This window comes from Alosa alosa, chromosome 2, assembly GCF_017589495.1.
Source record: "Alosa alosa isolate M-15738 ecotype Scorff River chromosome 2, AALO_Geno_1.1, whole genome shotgun sequence".
Lineage (NCBI taxonomy): Eukaryota > Metazoa > Chordata > Actinopteri > Clupeiformes > Clupeidae > Alosa > Alosa alosa.
Genome location: NC_063190.1, coordinates 36,363,943 through 36,382,516, shown reverse-complemented (window position 1 = coordinate 36,382,516; position 18,574 = coordinate 36,363,943). Strand labels below are relative to the sequence as shown.

Here is an 18,574-nt window from a genome sequence, read left to right as displayed (position 1 = left end):
CAGACTATCACACCTTGTGTGAGGCTCTAGTTATGGAGTCAGCAGCCTGGCAGTTCTGGGTCTGCTTGTGTTGTGCAGTGTGACAGCATACATCCCTACATAACATCACATAAACCCAAACATGTCTCTCAGCCCCCCCCCAGCTCACCTTTGTTCTTGCAGAGCAGCAGGGCAGCAGACAGGCCAGAGCTCACGATGGGCTCCTCATCCAGGATAGTGGTGGAGGCCGTACCAAACTACAGGGAGGGGGACACAAAGAGGTGAAGAGACTGTACCAAACTACAGGGAGGGGGACACAAAGAGGTGAAGAGACTGTACCACACTATAGGGAGGGGGACACAAAGAGGTGAAGAAACTGTACCAAACTACGGGGGGGGGCAAGAGACAGCACGTGAAAAACACAAAGAGGGTGAAGAGACTGTAGCAAACTACAGGGGGCAGGACAGCACATGAGAACAAGGGAGCAGCAGGGAGAACAAGCGAAAGGAAGGAGAACAAGGGACTAAGAGAGAACGTGAGAACAAGGGACTAAGAGAGAACGTGAGAACAAGGAGTAGAGAGGATGCGAGACCCTCCAGACTGATCTGTGACTGAGGAGAGGAGTGGAGCAGGAGTGTAGAGGAGACAGCAGACTGGTGTGTGACTGCACTGCACTGTTGAATGTAACTACAGTCGGTCCTGACTCAGATAACTCAGAGCACACAGCGTTCGTTTCAGAGCCCAGGCTCCTGAGGACCAGCAGGCTGGGGAGAGATGGGGGTCCCACTACACTACAGGAGCTACGTGGGTCATGGACAGATGGATCTACCCAGTCAGATCTCTGATGACTGAGATGTAATGGCAAAGGGATCTAGCAACAGACATCTCATCTGACAAAAGCAGTCATTTGGTACAAGCGGGATCTGTCAAGTAACATTCATTTCTGTGATCTAATGAAGGAAGAATCAGCACAGCAATTACGTCCAGCTGAAATGCGTATGAGAGTTACCATGTCGTGTGTGACTCAAAATGTATCAGAGATCTAACAGAGTGGTGACAGAAAGCAATCTAACTGGTACGAAACCCAGGTGGGTGGTGTGACAGGTGGGTGGTGTGACAGGTGGGGGGTGTGACAGGTGGGCGGTGTGACAGGTGTGACAGGTGTGACAGGTGACAGATGGGTGGTGTGACAGGTGAGACTCACGTCGGCCTGCTTCTGCTCCTCGTCCAGGTTGACGGTGCTCCAGCCGGCGTTCTCGTCCGTCTCCGACTCAGAGCCGCCTCCACCCTCTCGCTCATCCTCCTGCTCAAAGTCCTGAAACACACACACACACACACACGCGTCAGTGGCTGTGTGTTTTTCCCCACTAGTGCCTCAACACTCTTGTTTATTTCTCTTAGGCTACTGGAGGCCTGTCTGATGAGCATCCTGCACTTCTGTAATGGAGGCACTCCCCTTTCCTTGTTCCTTTCCTTGTTTCCACTAGTTCAGTACACACACACACACACACACACACACACACACACACACACACACACACTTTACTGATTCAGGCATACGCGTGTGCAAGTGCATGTCTATAAGTGCTACTGTGCTTCTCTGTGCATCAATCAATTAATTAATGAATGATAGAGTGCAGCATCATCATGGTCTTAATACACTTTACTATTTAGACTAAAATAAGACCAAGCATCTCCCTGCCCCGATGTCCTTAATACACTTTACTATTTAGACTAAAATAAGACCAAACAACTCCCTGCCCCGATGTCCTTAATACACTTTATAAATGTAGACTAAAATAAGACCAAACATCTCCCTGCCCCGATGTCCGGTCCTAAATAAGACCAAGCATCTCCCTGCTCCGATGTCCGATCCTCACCATGATGTCCTTAATACACTTTACACATTTAGACTAAAATAAGACCAAGCATCTCCCTGCATCTCCCTCCCCAATAAGAGCATCTCCCTCACCATGATGTCCTCCTGGTCCTCGCGGTTGCCAGAGAGCCCGTAGGTGGGGATGTCTCCCAGCGTGCGGCAGAACTCAGAGGTGGCGTTGAACACGATGTTGTTCCTGTGGTCGGGGTCGTCGTCCTCCATACCGGCACCTCCACGACCCCTCAGCTGCTCCATCACCTACAGTGGACAAGACCGCAAATATTCATAACGTTACGAAGACACATTCATGATCTACAGTGGACAGGACACCGAATATTCATAACGATACTAAGACACATCCATCACCTAATGACAAGACAGCATCGACATGAATATTCGATACTAAGACACATCCATCACCTAATGACAGGACAGCGAATATTCATAACGTTACTAAGACACATCCATCACCTAATGACAGGACCGCAAATATTCATAACGATACTAAGACACATCCAAACGTAGAGCATTTTATATTTCGGGGAGGTGAAAGGTTGTAATGTTTCGGGTGTAGGGTAGTGGCACTATACTGGATGGTATATCGGTCAGAATACAGGACGAAGAAGAGATGGGTCTGAACTCTGTATTGTTCTTTTATAAAGAAAAAATTAAGAAATTAAAGAAATACAGCTATCCCTCATGTTATGCCAACATATTTAATTCACCTGAATATAGGCTACAGTAGATAGAGGCTTATGGACATCTGCTGTTGTCATTGAATTAATTCAATGTTCAATTATTACCTGCTGACTAATGCAAATTACTGATTGCTTTTGAAGAATTTCACTTGCACATGCTCTCAGTTTCTTTCAGATGTCAATGTCTTTCTGTCATTTGTAAGGCTGCACATTATCCCAACTAAAGTGTGTGTGTGTGTGTGTGTGTGTGTGTGTGTGTATTGACCTTCTCTGCAGTCACAGAGCTGCTGCTGCTGCTGTTTGAGTTTCCTCTGCTTCTCCAGCTGTGTGTGTGTGTGTGTGTGTGTGTGTGTGTGTGTGTGTGTGTGTGTGTGTGTGTTTATTGACCTTCTCTGCGGAGTCGCGGAGCTGCTGCTGTTGTTGCTTCTGTTTTAGTTTCCTCTGCTTCTCCAGCTGCTTCTGCAGCTCCTGCTCAGCCTCGTCCTCCTCCAACACCACCGGCTCAGACAGGGCTACACCCTCTGCACACACACACACAGAGAAACACACACACACACACACACACAGAGGGGAGAAAAGTCAAAGGATGAGGAGGAGGCAGAGTGAAACGAAGAGAGAGGGAGATCAGGAGGCATCATGGGAAACAGTATTGCTAAATACAGTGTTTAATAGCTTAGCACATGTACTGAGGGGCTATGGGGTGATATGTTGCTAAATACAGTGTTTAATAGCTTAGCACATGTAAGGGCTATGGGATGATGTATTGCTAAACACAGTGTTTAATAGCTTAGCACATGTAAGGGCTATGGGATGATGTATTGCTAAACACAGTGTTTAATAGCTTAGCACATGTAAGGGCTATGGGATGATGTATTGCTAAACACAGTGTTTAATAGCTTAGCACATGTAAGGGCTATGGATGATGTATTGCTAAATACAGTGTTTAATAGCTTAGCACATGTAAGGGCTATGGATGATGTATTGCTAAACACAGTGTTTAATAGCTTAGCACATGTAAGGGCTATGGGATGATGTATTGCTAAACACAGTGTTTAATAGCTTAGCACATGTATTCAAGGGCTATGGGATGATGTATTGCTAAACACAGTGTTTAATAGCTTAGCACATGTAAGGGCTATGGGATGATGTATTGCTAAACACAGTGTTTAATAGCTTAGCACATGTAAGGGCTATGGGATGATGTATTGCTAAATACAGTGTTTAATAGCTTAGCACATGTAAGGGCTATGGGATGATGTATTGCTAAACACAGTGTTTAATAGCTTAGCACATGTAAGGGCTATGGGGAGATATATTGCTAAACACACTTTCCATCATCACTAAAAGATGCACCACACAAATGTGTCTGACAGAGATGATGCAGCCTTCTGTTCTAGTTTAATAAAACTTTTAAGATGCATTACTTCAAACCAATATCCTAAAATCAGAAGGTTTTAGTTTGTATAGGAGCTTTAGAGAAAAGGCTTCACACACACACACACACACACACACCGTCATCACTCATGTCCATGTCTGCAACTCTGATGTCATCTGACTGCCTTGGAACGTCCACAGCCAATCGGCTGCTGCTGCTGCTTTTTTCCTCCGGGGGTTCCGCCCCTTCAGCAGGCTCCTCCCCCTCCCTCTCCTCAACTATCTGCCGCTGGCCACGCCCACGAGACCTGAGAGATGACATCAGCAGAGAGAGAGGGATGGACAGATGGAGAGAGAGAGGGATGGAGAGCAAGAGATGAGAGGGAGAGAGGGAGAGATATCTTTAATGCAATATCTACATTGCCCATTATCAGCAACCATTCATCCAATGTTCCAAAGGCACATTCTGTACTTCCTGCGGAAACTCAGGCGAGCAAGTGCTCCACCAGCCATCATGACCACATTCTACCGAGGCACCATTGAGAGCATCCTCTCCAGCTGTATCGCTGTGTGGGGGAAGCTGCACTGAATACAACAGGAAAGCCCTGTTTATAGTGAACACAGCTGGAAGGATCATTGGTGCTTCACTCCCTCCCCTGAAGGACATTTACACCACCCACCTCACCCGCCAAAGGCACCAAAATTGTGAGTGATGCAAAGTCACCCCCACAATCTGTTTGATCTTACTGCCCTCTGGGAAGAGGTACAGAAGCCTGCGGCCCTCAGCACTACCAGACTCACCAACAGCTTCATACACCAAGCTGTAAGGATGCTGAACTCTCTCCCTCCTCTCCCCTCCACCCTCAGCTACATAACATCCTGACATTGGACCCACAATGGTCGCCTGCACTACTCCACTTGCACACTTGAACACTTGCACACTTGTACACTTTACAACTTGGTGGTGTTGTCCTGAAAACACAACACTTCTGCTGCTCTTACATAACTTGCACCACTATGCCACTTTCTTCATTACTCAGGTCAAACAGAACTACCCAAGCCTCTTATTGGCCTGACTTTGCACTAGTTTTTTATTGACTGTCTATGCACAATTTCAACAAAAATTTTGCTGCCTTATTTTTCATTATTATATGTGCCCTCTTATTTACTTATTTACTTACTTTTGTTTACATTTGAATGTTATGTTTGTCTGTGGACTTAAAATTGGTAAAATATGTCTTGTCTTCACCGTGGGATAGTGAGAAACGTAATTCCGATCTCTTTGTATGTCTGGAACATGTGAAGAAATTGACAATAAAGCTGGACTTTGACTTTGACTTTGACATTCTGTTTCCTAATCTAATATCATTTCAAAAGGCTAAATGAGAAAACATTGGAGAACCCTTTTGCAATAATGTAAGCACATAATGTAATGTAATGCTGCCCTGATTTAAAAAACAATGCAACTGATCTCAGCTGGTATTCTGTCTATAATGGAGTGGAATGGAAAAAGGGACCCCAAACTTTTGACCAGTAGTGAACATGCATGGAAGAGTAGGTATTGTGTGTGTGTGTGTGTGTGTGTGTGTGTGTGCAGGTGTGAGTGTGTATCTGTGGGTGTAGGAACACTCAAATGTGGGTGTGTTTAAGTGTGTGTGCGTGCATTACCTGGAGCCGAAGTCTGTGCTGCGCGTGTCGTCCAAGAGCTCGTCGGCCGGCACCACCTTCTCCTTCTTCCTGATCTTCCTCACCCTCTTCTTGGTCTTATTGAAGCCCACCTGCGGTCACAGAACACACACACACACACACACACACACAGAGCACAGCCATTTAAATACGCTAATCTTCCTGATCTTCCTCACCCTCTTCTTGGTCTTATTGAAGCTCACCTGCGGTCACAGAGCAAAGCCATTTATGGTAGAATGCTTTTGGGAGTTGAGAGTGTGAGAAGTGCACAATGTCCAGCCCACTGAAAGTGGCGGCATCTGCAAGCTCTGGGACTTGTTGTGGAGCGCACATGTGTGTGAGTGTGTGTGTGTGTGTGTGTGTGTCTACTGTTCTGTGTAGTATTCGGAGGCGATGGTCAGTGTGGGCATCTGCAGACTCTGGGTGCCGTTGCGGTGTGTGTGTGTGTGTGTGTGTGTGTGTGTGTGCGCGTGTGTGTTATGAGTCCTCACCATCTCCTGCTCTGTGTAGTAGCGTGGGCATCTGCAGACTTTACTTTAACCGCACATGCATGTGTCTATATGTGTGCCTATATGTGTAAAAGGTGACGCTGCACGCTGCATGTGATGTGTGTGTCCTCACCATCTCCTGCTCTGTGTAGTACTCTGAGGCGATGGTCAGCGCGGGCATCTGCAGGCTCTGGGCGCCGTTGCGGAGTGCCTCTCTGATGTGTGTAAAGGCCAAGGTGTGTGTGGGTAAGGCAGGTGTTCTCACCATCTCCTGCTCTGGTAGTACCTTGAGGTGCGATGGTGTGCATCTGCAGGCTCTGGGCCACCAAGCAGGAGGCCCTCTGATGTGTAGCGGCAGGTAAAGCGTGGCGGTGTGTGTTCCTCACCATCTGTGTAGCTCCTTCTGAGGCGATGGTCAGTGCAGGCATCTGCAGGCTCTGGGCGCCACAGCGGCGGAGTGCCTTCTTTCTGAGGTGGTGTTCTCACCATCTCCTGCTCTGTGTAGTACTCTGAGGCGATGGTCAGTGCAGGCATCTGCAGGCTCTGGGCGCCGCTATGATCTCTGATGGCCTGCAGCTCAAGGCCTGGGCCTCCCCGCACAGCCAGCCTGCTCAGCCTGAAGCCCGCCTTCTCCCCTCGATCTCCTCACAGTGACGGGCCAGCATGTTCTTCGGCTTGAACTGCACACACACACACCCCACGCACACACAAACAGACAGACAGACAGACACAGACACAGTCACGCGCGCACACACACACACGGAGAGTGTGAGAGGGGTACGGAACAGGACATGATGATGCCATGACCTCAGAGAGTTCTCACAGAAACTATAAGCCAGAGAATTTGGGGAAAGGTCTGAACTAAACCCATTTTATACGGTCTATGAACTAAATCACACAACGCTCATAAGGAATCACTCATAAGGAATCACACAACGCTCATAAGGAGTCACACAACGCTCATAAGGAATCACACAACTCATAAGGAGTAATAAATGCCGCATGTTAATGTTGAAGTATGTTAAAAACAAAACGCTGGTTCAGTATTTGCATTTACTGCAATAGCATATATTTATATGAGGTAGAGCAGTGTGAAGCACTCCATCCTTAGGTCCCTCTAGTGAGAACGTACCGCCACCATGTCGTCCACCGTCTCCTCTTCATCGTAGGGCTTGTAGTCCGGCTGCTTCTTCTTCAGCTCCACGTTCTTATCGGCCTTCTCCTTGTCCACCATGCCCACGTTCACCAGGACGTCCTCCTTCTCCTCCAGCACTCCTACGCACACACGCACACGCACGCACAAACACACAGCGTTAGTTTTGTAGGTTTATTAATGTGTCTGCATGGATGTGTATCAACATGCACTACGGATGCAACACTGTGTGAGTGAGTGAGTGAGTGAGTGAGTGAGTGAGAGAGAGAGAGAGAGGGAATGAGAGACACACACCTTTGTCTTCCAGAGTGAGGATGACCATCTCTCCCTCTTTGAAAGACTCTAGCTTGTGCTGCACAGTGAGGCCTCTGAGATCACGGGATGTGTATGCAGCCTGCAGAGGAGAACATTATCACACACACTGAGATCACGTGAAGTGTATGCAGCCTGCAGAGGAGAAACTCAACGTTATCACACACAGCTTGAGGCGGTATGCAGCCTGCAGAGGAGCGCTCTGAGATCTGGGATGTGCATGCAGCCTGCAGAGGAGACACACACTTATCACACACACACTCTTTCACACACACACACTATCACACACACATTATCACACACACACACGCTCCTCACACACACACACATCACACACACACACACATCACACGCACACACATCACACACACACATCTCACACACACACACACTCACACACACACACACACTCACACACACACACACACACACACACACCCCCTCACACACACACACACTCTCACACACACACACACTCACACACACACACACGCTCTCACACACACACTCTCACACACACACTCACACACACACACACTCACAACACTGAGATCACGGGACGTGTATGCAGACTATAGAGGAGAAACTCAACGTCAAACACAGCACTGTAAACTGTAACAGGAACACTTTTACAGGCTACTAAATTATAATGAATATCCTACTACAACGTTATTTATCTATCTATTCATAAGAATGATTAATGAGCCAATTGTGCTGAATTAGTATAACAATCATGTGGACTGCAGTAGGGACACTATTTAAATTACTTGAAGTCAACCTGAACACACTGAATTATTTACAATATATTCAATTCAATAAGGTGAAATGATTAATAAACTAAATCACACAATACTGATAAGGATTTCCACTCATTTACAGAGCTACAGCAGCAGTCTCCATTTAAAGGGGAAATCGGTGAGTGTTCCCAAATATCTCGAGACCTCCCTTCTTGACCTCGAGAAACGGAGATCTGTGTGAGAATGTGCCGGATTTCTCCTTTAAGGATGGCAGAGAGGACCCACCATTTTATCCTGGGCGAACTCCTGCTCCACGAGACTGCTTACGCCAAACTCCTCATCCATCTCCTCAAGCAGCTTAGCCTGGAGGGCAACAACACACACACATTAATTACAGATGGCACCAAAAAAAAAAAGACAATGAAGAGAAAAAAACAGAAACAAATATGATTCATTATACTGTATATCTAAGTCAGTAGGCCCATGATAGATCAAATTAACAACATTTCATTTAAATATACTATGATGCTGCACACCCTTGTTGTTTAACTGCGACATGACAACCTTCAAACACGAAACATCCATTCAATGTACATACTGCAGATTAAAAGCAATAGTTTGCTACTATGACATCTATTAAGGGTAAAAGGTCCAGAAAGGAGAGAGAGATACAGGGAGCTGCTATGATGCTTTGGACCATTCAGGGCTATAGAGAAGAACTGCAAGCTGATTGGACCATTCAGGGCTATAGAGAAGAACTGCAAGCTGATTGGACCATTCAGAGCTACAGAGGAGAGAAACTGCGAGCTGATTGGACCATTCAGGGCTACAGAGGAGAGGAACTGTGAGCTGATTGGACCATTCAGGGCTACAGAGGAGAGGAACTGCGAGCTGATTGGACCATTCAGAGCTACAGAGGAGAGGAACTGCTTGGGCTCACCCTCTTCTCGGCCAGCTCCTTCTCCTTGGCCATCTTGCGACTCCTCTCCACCCAGGCGGAGGTGTCATCCAGCCACGGCTCCTCCTCTCCCCCCAGAGTCTTCACCTTACTGAGGGCACACACAGTACAGGTTTACACACAGGAGAGGAGGAGAGACAAGAGAGAGGAAGAGAGAGAGAGAGAGAAAGAGAGAGAGAGAAAGAGAGAGAGAGAGAGAGAGAGAGAGAGAGAGAAAGAGAAAGAGAGAGAGAGAGAGAGAGAGAGAGAGAGAGAGAGAGAGAGACTTTATTGATCCCCAGGGGAAATTCAAGGTCTCAGTAGCATACAGACAACACACACACATTCACTAACAGCAGAAAAAGTAATTAAAAGTATATAATATAAAAAAACACAACTAAGCAATAAGGACAGTAGAAGATAAAGAATATACTAAATATACTAAAATACAAATTATACTACTAACACTTAATCTAAATCAATTCTAAAAAACACGGTGGGTGATTAATTAATTAAGAGGCGCTTGCAAGAGAGAGAGAGAGAGAGAGATATGGTGGAAAAGAACAAAGAAAGGAGGAGTGAGGAACAGAAAAGGGCAATAAGACGGGTAGAAATGAGAATGAAAGTGGCACAACAGACAAACTTTCCACAGATTCCACTGATACATGTTGGTCAGTAATTAACCCCATCTGAAATTAATACTTTCTCAAGGACTCCTCTAAAGGTGGACGCTTCAATGCCACCTCAATGAGCTGAGCTACGCTACGCTACGCTAAAGGTGGATGCTTCAATGAGCTGAGCTATGCTACGCTAAAGGTGGACGCTTCAATGCCCAGTGCCCACCTCAATGAGCTGAGCTATGAGCTATGCTTCAATGCCCACCTCCGTAGGCTGAGGCTATCGCTGAAAGTGGCCGCTTCAATGCCCACCTCAATGAGCTGAGCTATGCTTCGCATTAAAAGGTGGACGCTTCAATGCCCACCTCTATGAGCTGAGCTATGCCTAAGCTAAAGGTGGATGCTTCAATGCCCACCTTCAATGAGCTGAGCCACCTATGAGCAGCGGCCACGCTAAAGTGGGGGCTTCCATGCCCACCTCAATGAGCTGAGCTATGCTACGCTAAAGGTGGACGCTTCAATGCCCACCTCAATGAGCTGAGCTATGCTACGCTACGCTAAAAGTGGACGCTTCAATGCCCACCTCAATGAGCTGAGTTTGCCACGCTACGCTAAGGTGGATGCTTTTCCAATGCCCACCAAAATGAGCTTATGCTGTCGCCACGCCACGCTAAGGGTGGACGCTTCCAATGCCCACCTCAATGAGCTGAGCTATGCCACGCTACACCAAAGGTGGATCGCTTCAATGCCCACCTCAATGAGCTGAGCTACGCATACGCCACGCTAAGGTGGACGTAAACTGTGCCACACTCAATGAGCTGAGCTATGGACGCCAAAGGTGATCGCCAATGCCCACCTCCAATGAGCTGAGCTATGCCACGCCTATGCTTCAACGCCCACGCTACTGAGCCACGCACGAAAGGTGGATGCTTCAACGCCCACCTCAATGAGCTGAGCTATGCTACGCCAACGCTACGCCACAATGCCCAAAATGAGTGGACGCTAAAAGGTCAATGCCCACCTCAATGAGCTGAGCTGAGCTATGCCACGGACGCTAAGGTGGATGTTCAATGCCCACCTCAATGAGCTGAGCTATGCTACGCCACGTGGACGCGGGCCCTTCAATGCCCACCTCAACGCTACGCTAAAGGTGGATGCTTCAATGCCCACCTCAATGAGCTGAGCTATGCTTGCCGCTAAAGGTGGACGCTTCAATGCCCACCTCAATGAGCTTTCTGAGCTATGCTACGGCTTAATGCCCACCTCAGTGCTTCAATGCCCATGGCCCTCAATGAGTTGAGCTATGGACGCTTCAATGCCCACCTCATGAGCTGAGCTGGCGTTGTTTCACGCTAAAGGTGGACGCTTCAATGCCACCTCAATGAGCTGAGCTTATACGCCAAAAAAGGTGGACGCTTCAATGCCCACCTCAATGAGCTGAGCTATGCTACGCTAAAGGCCAAAGGTCAATGCCCACCTCAATGAGCTGGAGCGTTGTGCCACGCCTAAAGGTGGATCTTCAATGCCCACCTCAATGAGCTGAGCTATGCTACGCCACGCTAAGGCCCGGGACGCTGAGCTAATGCCCACCTCAATGAGCTGAGCTATGCTACGCTACGCTAAAGGTGGACGCTTCAATGCCCACCTCAATGAGCTGAGCTATGCTACGCTACGCTAAAGGTGGACGCTTCAATGCCCACCTCAATGAGCTGAGCTATGCTACGCTAAAGGTGGATGCTTCAATGCCCACCTCAATGAGCTGAGCTATGCTACGCTACGCTACGCTAAAGGTGGACGCTTCAATGCCCACCTCAATGAGCTAAGGTGGCTGAGCTATGCTCAATGCCCACGCTACGCTACGCTAAAGGTGGACGCTTCAATGCCCACCTCAATGAGCTGAGCTAATGCACGCTAAAGGTGGACGCTTCAATGCCCACCTCAATGAGCTGAGTTATGCCACGCCAAGGCCACGCTTCAATGCCCGCCCCAAAGCTGTGGACGCCAACTACGCTAAAGATTGGACGGCTTCAATGCCCACCTCAATGAGCTGAGCTATGCCACGCCACACTAAAGGTGGACGCCTAATGCCCACCTCAATGAGCTGAGATGCTACCGCCACGCTTAAAGGTGGCAGCTTCAATGCCTACCTTCAATGAGCTGAGCTATGCCACGCTAAAGGTGGGCCTTCAATGCCACTTCAATGAGCTGAGCTATGCTGCTTATAAGTGGGGCTTCAGACGGGAGGCTGAGCATGCACAGCCACAGAGACGAGAGGGGTATGCTACCTCCAAAGCTGAGCTCGCCAGACGGAGTGGATGCATGCAAGCCAGACGAGAGAGGGTATATGCTACGCTAAAGGTGGGCGCTTCAGACGGAGTTACTGCATGCACAGCCACAGAGACGAGAGGGGTATGCTACGCTAAAGGTGGGCGCTTCAGACGGAATTACTGCATGCACAGCCACAGAGACGAGAGGGCCAATGCTTTCTGCAGCTTTCCAGAGGAGTTACCAGGCAGCCACTGCATGCACGCCAAAGGTGGCAGACGAGAGGGGTATGCTACGCTAAAGGTGGGCGCTTCAGACGAGAGGGGAATGCTACGCTAAAGGTGGGCGCTTCAGACGAGAGGGGGATGCTACGCTAAAGGTGGGCGCTTCAGACGAGAGGGGTATTGCATCATCTTATAGAACTCTGGGGGAGTGAACAAGTTAGTGAGTAACTTGGTGAAGAAGCTAATTTCCCACAATGTTGGCGTGTTCATTTCATTGTATTTAACCAAGTTAGGGTGTTCACATTGTGTGTGGAACTGCCCAGTGTATGTGTGTGTGAGTGTGTGTATCCCCTACCCCAGCTTCTGATTGAGCAGACGTTTCTCCTTCATGGCGGCCAGCTTCTCCCTCATGTCCTTCTGCTGCCTGATGGTGATGGGGTTGATGGTCTCCGCCACCATCGGCTCTTCTTTAGTGCCCAGCTCTGATTAAGGACACACGCACACACATACACACGCACACGCACACGCACACACACACACACACACACACACACACACAGGGGTAATGTTCAAGAGGTTCAGCTCTGATGGACACAGACAGGTCATCAACTACAGCATTGAGGCGCAAAACAACCAGTTTGTGTTTGAAAATACCAATATTTTATATTTTACAAAATTGTTTGTCTGGGCAATACTTCTGCATGTAAGCCAGGAACAGGCCTTAAAGACAAAGTTATGTGCCTGCAGTTTTCATACATTTTTTAAACTATTGCATATTTTCAAATTTTTCGGCCAGGCTTACGCTTGAATTAGGCATAGTATTTGAGCACTAAAAAAAGTTTTGTGTAAAACTAGCTACTTCACTAACACCAACCAGTATGTTAGCTTGCTAACACGTTAACTGGTATCTTTAGGATGATATAGTCAACAATGTTAACATAAGATTAATAACACTTGGTTAGATAAGCAGTTTTTGCAGTGTTGCTTCAAGCCCTGCTGAACCACATTCACAGGGATACAATCAGTTCCTGGGGAAGACTATGTGCATGTTAAAGGGAAACTTGGCAGGATTTCCCCCTCTGCTGGAGAAATTGCACATTATGCTATTTCAAACTGTGTGAAAAGGTAATGATAAAGCACATGGATTTGTTTACAAGCTTAGCTTGAACTGTTAGCATAAGTTTGGCAGAACTATGTGGATGTTACAAGGTAAGAAACACGATTTAAAACGAGTTTTTTGTTTCTCACTTCTCTTTCCGGACGGTAGTCTCAATGTTGCAAGGTTGGTTTTCGCCGGGGCTAGGCAAAGCGGGGGGAAAGTCACCATTTTCACGGAACAGGTCATTTAACCATCAAATGATTTCTAAACGGGTTTATTAAGTTGAAATAGTTGCCAAGTTCCCCTTTAACATCTAAGGTAAAACATAAAACTTTATATTTTCTCCAAAACACATCTGGTATGATTTCCAAATCACTTACAGTTCTACTGTTGTTTCATGTAATACATATTTACTTTTGTACGATTTTAACATGAAAATTAAGAAAAAAATATATCTAAAGGGTTATAGACACATATAGACACCACACACACACTCACTCACTCGCTCACTCCACCCTCCTAGATGTGGTGCTGACAAGATGACTTTAAATTACCTTTCTTGTTTTCATTCAGGTCAAGGGGCTTTAGACCAAGTTTGGCCCTCAACTTGCTGTTGAAGAAACACAGTTACAAATCATTAAAAATAACTATTGCACTAAAATGTATATTTGGACAATGTGCCCAGAAAAGCATCTCATTCTGTTGATGTTTGGCATAAGTGCCACTTACTTCGTATCCTCAATGCTAAGGGAGGCATCCCCACTTGCAGACTGTGGTCCAATTTCTGAAAGCCAAAGAGAATTTTAGTTGTTAAAATGATGTCTAGCCCTTTCTATCTTTCAAGACATTCGCAGACATTTATATTTTGACTACATCGTTACAGGACTATTTGGCAGATAATGAGCTTAACAAGATTTAAACAAAGATTGACGTCTACATACCGGTAGTAACTTGACTCGGGATTAGACTGTAATATTACCTGCTGAACAGTTAGCTAACGTTACACAATAAGCTCTTACCAGTAGTCTCTTCATATCCAGGATCAACTTTCTCCTTTTTAACTCGCGGCTCTCCGCTGCTTTTATCGCCTTTGCTGCGACTTTCCTTCTCCGCTCCACGACTACTTCGTTCTCGGGACCGTGACCGCTTTCTCTTCTCTTTATCTCGGTTACTGTCCCGCTCCTTATCCCTCTCACGGTCCTTGTGGCGGTGTTTTTTGTGCTCTCGGTGTCGCTCCTCGGCATCTCTGTCGCGGTCCTTTTCCTTGTGTTTCTTTGAAGAACCCATGGTCTAGAAAACTGTGTCAGCTAACCAGCTAGATGGCTAACCTTGTGACAGCTTACCTTGCTAACTGTGTTCTTTCAGATGCACGGTTACAAGATGTCTGAGGAAAAAGCTGAGGTATCTTAAGGAAAAAAAAAAAGCTAATTATCTCCTTTTGATATGGTACAAGTGCGCGCGATGTAAACACACAAGGCTTGATTGACTAACGTACTTCACACGTACAATAATGAAAAACCACAAGTATTTTAACTTCCGGGGCAAGAGTTATTTTTCTTCTTCTCCTATTTTGACGATTGGCAAACAGGTTTTAGGTGCATTACCGCCATCTTCTGAATAGGAGTGTACGTCTGAATTCGACATCACTAAATTCTATGAAATAATCCTGTTGTTTTCAAGTAATAAAACACACATACATCTAAAACATTGTTCCCCAGAATTTCTTTGTAAAAAACTGTTATTGAGATATGCGATATGTCAACAAGGCTAAATAGAACATCCGGGATTTCGGGCACTAAGCTCAATAAATCGCTTCTAGGATTGGTCACAGTTCACAAAGGTACTCCAATGAGGGCTTGTTTTGTTGACAAGACCTTCCTCTTTTCAATGATGTATACCGGAGACGTAGTGGTTACCGTCTCACTCAATCATCCTGGCGTAAGTGTAATTGCGCGCCGATCCTGAGGGGGCAGACTGTATGGAACAGCGTGAACTTTTTCTAGAGGATTCTTTTATGGAATTATATTACAAATCATAATCTTGTTGCTTCAAATCATAGAACGGTCAATTCACCTTTGCCTAAGCCACACCCCAGATGTTGTCGGACTTAGCAACAGTAACTAAGGGGGGCGGGGCTTAGCCAAAGGTGAATTGTTTTCACCTCTCTCATATTAAACCTCCTGGGGTTTATACAGTGGAAACCAATCTTGTAAATTAGCACTAAGCCAAGTTCAAGGAAATCCGAGCATCAAATCCAAGGCCAATCTGCTATTTAATTCTTGGGGTTGGTTGTCATGTGTTGGCATAAGGACCCTTCAGTATTTCATATCTTGGTTTCAATCAGTACACTTTTGTAGGTTATAATTAGGGCAGTCAAAGTACGTGTTAATTTCAATGAATTAAATACAGAAATAATAACACGTTAAACAATTTTTAACGCTGATTAATCACATTTCATAGTGACATTTGACCCAGTGCAGTCTGGCTATCGTGATTGAATGAGGCAGACGAGAAAGCACTGCTTTGAATGAAAGATTTAGCCTAGGCCTACATTTTAAAAAGAACGGCCAGACCAAAACTGTTGACAGGAGCATCAATCCACTATTTCTGCAGTAAGTAATTTCCGTTGCCTTCCATAGCAGTTCATCAAGTCTGAAGTAGCACCTCAATGCAAAACAATCCAGAGTTAAACCTACGAGTTTAGCACACCTCTTGATGACATGCCGAATGCTAGCCGCCAGCCTTGTCTTTAACTTTGCTAACGGTTCGCTAAGCCTACCCTATGACCAACTAACTAACCGACAAACTCCCTTAATAAATTGACTAGGCTACATTTGTTGCACACTTGAAACAAAATGTCTTCAAAAGTATGTAGATGGTGATTACATTTATTTCCATTCCAATAACTTCACACATTATATTGCCGTTTGCACATGTAGGCTATGCTAATTTAACACCTTTGTTCCTACTGTTTAGTTTATTTACTTGAACTGTTATTTCTTATCCTGGACTGCCACCTACTGGATAGAAAAGGCTAGTAATTATGTGAATAAAAATCTACATGTCTGAAAGGCCAGCAAAAGGATAAATCATAGGTGGTATTCCACACATTAGATTGGTGTTAGGGTAGCCTACTCTGCACATGTCATTGACAGTGAGTGGTAACTTTTAGTCATTTGCATTTATCATGCTAAAAATCTGACACCAGGCACTATGACCCACTGACCCAAAGGGAAAATTATAATAAAAGAGAGACACGTTGAATTTTAAAGTCTATAATGTTGGTTTGGCTGTTCATTGATTTACTCTTATTCATAGCAAAAATGTATGCATGCAATTCATTTAGATCAATTAATCACAGAGTATATAATTAATTAATTACATGTTTTAGTTGATTGACAGCCCTAGTTATAATAGTTTGTGTTCTTTTGTCATTTTTGGTGGGCCAAGCATAAAAAGGTCAACAAGAGCATTTATCCAAACCGACATACAGAGACTATAGCCTACAAATTGCAGGAGTCATTTGATAAACGTGGCCCAAATACAGATGTAACATTTGTGTTCATAAGTTTTTTTTTTTCTCATTCATTTTTTTATTGTCAAAAACATAATCAAATACATCCTGTTATAGACACACACAAGTAATATTACCTACTAACCCCCCCCCCCCCTTCCCCAATCACCATACCCCCCCCCCCTCATACCCCCCACCACCACTCTCCTCCCACACCTCCCAACATAGTATTAAGACAGTCACAGACAGGTTATGGTTAAATCAGCATTAGATCTTTCAGCTTACATATCAAGTTCTCCTATATCAGTATTGTATGTGGCTGAGCGTTATTTACTCTAGCTGATGACAATTCCACGTAAGATATATCCAAGAATGTCCGTAGCCAGTGAGTCGTAGAAATGTCATGAGGGCACTTCCAGCGCTGCGCAACAATCTTTTTGGCTGCAGTGAGCCCTGCAAAACCTACGAAAAGTAGTTGGGGAGGAAAACTGATTGGTTGTGGCTCGCTCCCCCCAGTGGGTCAAGCTTTGGAGCCCCTCTTCTCCTCCCCCAACTCCCTCTTTGGTGGTCCCTCCTGCCTCAGTGCCAATGGCAGGATTATGGAGGCTCTGCTGGGTAAGCTGCATAGGCCCATAGCGATGCAAGTCCGCCTTGCTAACACAGCGGCCATTCTGTCCCTGTATGTTCGACATCTCTCTGGTCTCTTGCAAAGCAGTGCCGGTGATCCCACTCTTTTGAGAGAGCTCCAGTCAGGCTCTGTGTGCCTCGCTGCAGTGTCTAAGGAGCAGGCTCTGGGTAGTTAGACGCCATCTCTGGCTGTCTCAATCTCAGCTCCAGCAGGCAGACAGAGAGCACCTTTTCAGAGTGCCATGTTCGGCCCACAGGCAACCACCCTGTTGCAGAGGAGGTGTCAGGGTCTCTTGTCAGGCATGCCAGGGGCGCTAGGCGCCCTAGGGCATTCACGCCTCAGTCAACACCTACCTTGGGGCATCCGTCTTGGGGGCTGACTGATCTCAGGCAGTGGCTTCAACCATCCCAGGGGCCCTCGTCATTCCTGACAATCTCCGGGCCAGCCAGCCTCGCCTCTCAGCTCAATGCAGTAGGAAGCCTGCAAGGCCTTACAAGGCCTTAGAAGCGGATCTATGGGTGCTCTCCACCATGACCCATGCTCAGACCTTACGTGCAGAGCTGTCCACCCTCCTGCACACAGAGGACCTTCGTCCTGTTTTAGACCTCAGGGGTCTCAACGTGCACCTCCGGTTTCTGAGGTGCAGGTTCATCACAGTTCCGAGGGTGCGGCAGGCCATCAATGCAGGGGACCTGTTTGCTACCATCGACCTACAGGATGCTTATTTTCAGATACCCATGGCCAGGGCATTGACGGTTCCTGAGGTTTGCGTTTCAGGGTCAGGTCTTCAAGTTCCAAGTCCTCCCATTTGGAATCTCTCTGGCCCCCCGGACCTTCACCAGGTGCATGGATGTAGTTCTTGCACCCATGAGGCAGCGGGGGCTCAGGATATTAAACTATCTAGACGACTGGCTCATCTGTGCAACCTCAGAAGTGCAATGCCGCCTACACGTGGCCTTACTGTTGAAGCACATTCAGGACTTG

General features: G+C 46.5%; 1 protein-coding gene across 1 annotated transcript in view; it reads right to left on the bottom strand.

Moving 5' to 3' along the window:
• The window catches only part of sart1 (spliceosome associated factor 1, recruiter of U4/U6.U5 tri-snRNP), an 18,544-nt gene extending 3,523 nt beyond the window's left edge, over window positions 1-15,021 (bottom strand). The window contains 17 exon segments of the mRNA XM_048237772.1: window positions 149-236; window positions 1,184-1,294; window positions 1,952-2,116; window positions 2,944-3,077; window positions 4,069-4,238; window positions 5,599-5,708; window positions 6,238-6,324; window positions 6,672-6,736; window positions 6,739-6,784; window positions 7,237-7,379; window positions 7,552-7,651; window positions 8,592-8,669; window positions 9,247-9,355; window positions 12,705-12,831; window positions 14,003-14,058; window positions 14,178-14,232; window positions 14,468-15,021. Of these exon segments, the coding sequence (XP_048093729.1) occupies window positions 149-236; window positions 1,184-1,294; window positions 1,952-2,116; window positions 2,944-3,077; window positions 4,069-4,238; window positions 5,599-5,708; window positions 6,238-6,324; window positions 6,672-6,736; window positions 6,739-6,784; window positions 7,237-7,379; window positions 7,552-7,651; window positions 8,592-8,669; window positions 9,247-9,355; window positions 12,705-12,831; window positions 14,003-14,058; window positions 14,178-14,232; window positions 14,468-14,735 (1,912 nt within the window). The 5' untranslated portion in view covers window positions 14,736-15,021.
• Between the last annotated feature and the right edge of the window lie 3,553 nt (window positions 15,022-18,574).